At 34.9% G+C, this 3,075-nt stretch overlaps 1 protein-coding gene across 1 annotated transcript; it reads right to left on the reverse strand.

Moving 5' to 3' along the window:
• Positions 1-413: 413 nt before the first annotated feature.
• Positions 414-2,156, reverse strand: LOC145055055 (protein EARLY RESPONSIVE TO DEHYDRATION 15-like). The gene is made up of 3 exons (XM_079003337.1): positions 2,032-2,156; positions 924-1,308; positions 414-839 (listed from the first exon to the last, which is right to left on the reverse strand). The coding sequence occupies exons 2-3, from the start codon at positions 1,267-1,269 to the stop codon at positions 673-675; spliced, it is 513 nt and encodes a 170-aa protein (XP_078859463.1). The 5' UTR covers positions 1,270-1,308; positions 2,032-2,156; the 3' UTR covers positions 414-672.
• Positions 2,157-3,075: the final 919 nt, after the last annotated feature.

The raw sequence follows: 3,075 nt of genomic DNA on the forward strand, positions 1-3,075 counted from the left end.
TGAAAAGAAAACCCAAAACTTTTGCATGCAAAAAATATACCTTTTGGTTTTATTTGTTAGTTTTTCATTTACCTTGCAATGCATTGTTTTTCGTTTTTTTATGTTAGCATTCCTCGGTTATTTTTCTATTTTGATTTGTGTGACTCGCGAAATAGGAAGCTATTTTCATTTGTGGTTTAAGTGTATTTCTAATTCGTGTATATAAAGCTTAAGATCAAGTTATGATTATATTTTTGGTAAATAAAACCCCAGGATTTGTTCAAGATCAAGGTATGATTAGATTTTTGATAAACAAAACCCTAGGATTTGTTCAAGATTGTTTAAAATATATTTTCAGGGTCTATTGACATATATAAAGTTCTCAGACTTGGAAAATAAAAGCATCCACAGTATGAGTTTTTAGCAACAAAACATGATGAAATGTTCCATGAATTTCTACTTTTTGAAATTTTCTTTACAAATTTTTTAACTTTCCCTGGCTAGTTGAAATGAACGATGTTAGAGAGACTATGAACAAGGCTAGATACAGACGACAGCTAACAACACCTTGCTCTGTACACAAAAGACATTACTACCCTTACCCTCTTTTCTTTTCTTCAACACTGAATTATACCAAACGGAAACCTAACCTAGCCCAGAGAAATTGAAATTCCATCCAAACTTAACCAACATTTAACGAGGCTGCTGAATGCGCTGTCCACGTGACTTCGGGCTCATACTCACAGCTTTTGCTGGCTTCTCCCAATACCTAGCCACCTCCACCGGTGACTTCGGACCCCACTCCTTCATTGACTTTGACAAAGTCAAACCCCTCATCACTTCAGACTCCAATTCCAGACCTGATCATTTATAGACTTAGATTAATCTTAGCTATGAATAGTAATTGCTACGACTGAGTCCAGTAAGAAGGGTATGTTCTTTACCATTTGTGGGGATTTGCTTGAAGGTAGGTGATGGAGTGAAAGTGTTTGTTCTTTCCATTTCAGATAAAAGGAGGAACTGCTCATACTGTGCTTCCATGGTCAAAGTGTCTTCATCGGCTTCAATGGAATCAGGGAGGAGATCAGTGACATCGAAGTCATCCACTGTGTTAGCAAAGAAACCATCTTCTCCCTGTTGCTGGCTAAGCCAGTAGTCATGGAACCAAGTGGAGGTTGTGACGAGGTCCCACCATTCCGGGGAGAAGTCCTCAACTTGGCGTACGGCGGCGGGGACAAACAGTGGGGCGTTGGGGTTGAGTGTGGAAGTTCTTCCTGAAACTAACGTCATTCTGTTTTTTTCGATCGAGCACTGGTGTGATTAGGCTACCTGACATGAACAAAAACTCATTAGTTGTGAAAATCAAAGCAAGTTTATTTCTCACTTCGCAGATCGATTGATAAGCAATATACTAGAAATATTATCGAACTCTTCATTTACTTGTAGGCATGAATGAAGTTTCAGGACTTCGATAGCAAACAGAATAGTGTGTTCGATTCATTATACCTAACTTCGTTATTTTGCAACTTTTTGAACATATCACTTCATGTCAAATCTTAATCAACACACCAAATGTCCAAGATCAAGATCGAGAAGCAAATCAAATCCATATGAGATCAGTCTGAACTACTTACGAGCACAAAAGAAATGATCGACGCACATAAGATAATCAACATAACCGCAGTAAGATCAAAACAAAGAAACAAAATCAAGAGCTAGATCGCAACTAGTTTTTTCGATGATCAAAACTAAAATCCAAACCGTGTAGTCTAAATAAAATTTCATGATCAGTCTAAATAACAGAAGCTTAAACATAAAATCAAATTTGCGGATCACATCACGATTCAAGTCGTTATTAAACTCGTAATCACGCATAAACTATTACAAAACAAGAATTTAAGCGATCGAAGCCCAAACTTCGATGATCATCCGATTAAATCAGTCGAACAAATCACAAGCGAAACACACAGCAAACAGGAAATCAGATCAAACAGAACCGAAGATCAACAGTTGATTCAAATACAGTAAAGCAGAATTACAGTAAAATTATACCTTTGATGGATCGTTGAAAAATATCTCAAAAGCAAAACGTGGTTCGGAGCTTTTGGCTCGGGCAATCAGATAAGGTGCAAAGACACAACGACATGAGTATTTATAAGTCAGAATCGGAACGAATTCCAAGCCTGAGGCTCGGAACCGAACCAACCCCTTGAATTATATCCGAAGCTGTCAGCAGCCGACGCGCTTGACTCACACGTGTACGATTTCAAATGGGGGAAAGTGATGGGAAGGTGCTTGGAGCCCACCAATGAGTTGATGGATTATTACGGGGAAATGGACGGATGAGATTAAGCGTTTGTGCTTTTAAAAGTTTAATCTAAAGGTGACTTTTTTAGGCCGGTTTTGATTGGTGGGTCCCGAGTTAGCAACGCGACAAGCCCTCGACATAATTTGGGCTCCACCGAATTGTATGATATCTTTTTCTATTATTTTTATGTCTATATTTATATTGGTAAACAATCATTCCATATAATCAAGGGAAAATAACTTATAACAAATTTTGATTTTATGTATTTTCTATTTTTTATACTATTTACCAATTTTATTTATTTATTTATTTATTTTTTGTGTGTTCTTCATTAGCTATTATGTAATATCATGACTCCATACTTAAATTGTAGATACCATCGTCAAAAAGCTTATGTAGATTTAAATAATCAAATTGATGCACGTTCTCACTACACCTGAAAGTAAATTGTCCTCCTGTTATTATTGCTGCTATCTTAAATCAAAGTGAGTTGATGCTTCCTTTTGGTTTTTTTTTTATTAATCCAATTCATAAAATTGTATCTTTACTTTTATACCCTTTGTAAACTATAGTCATCAAAACCTTGATTTCATCCTTTATTAGATTTTGTTTACGTTTATTAATATATATATATATATATATATATATATATATATATATATATATATATATATATATATATATATATATATATATATATTAAAAATATGAAGTTTAGGAATAGTAAATTTGACATTTTTTTGGCAGAAATGGTCACTGCACTTTGTTCTTCATTCTTTACTTATTTT

Source organism: Lactuca serriola, chromosome 5 (genome assembly GCF_051521515.1).
Source record: "Lactuca serriola cultivar US96UC23 chromosome 5, Lser_US96UC23_V15, whole genome shotgun sequence".
In the NCBI taxonomy this organism is placed as follows: Eukaryota; Viridiplantae; Streptophyta; class Magnoliopsida; order Asterales; family Asteraceae; genus Lactuca; species Lactuca serriola.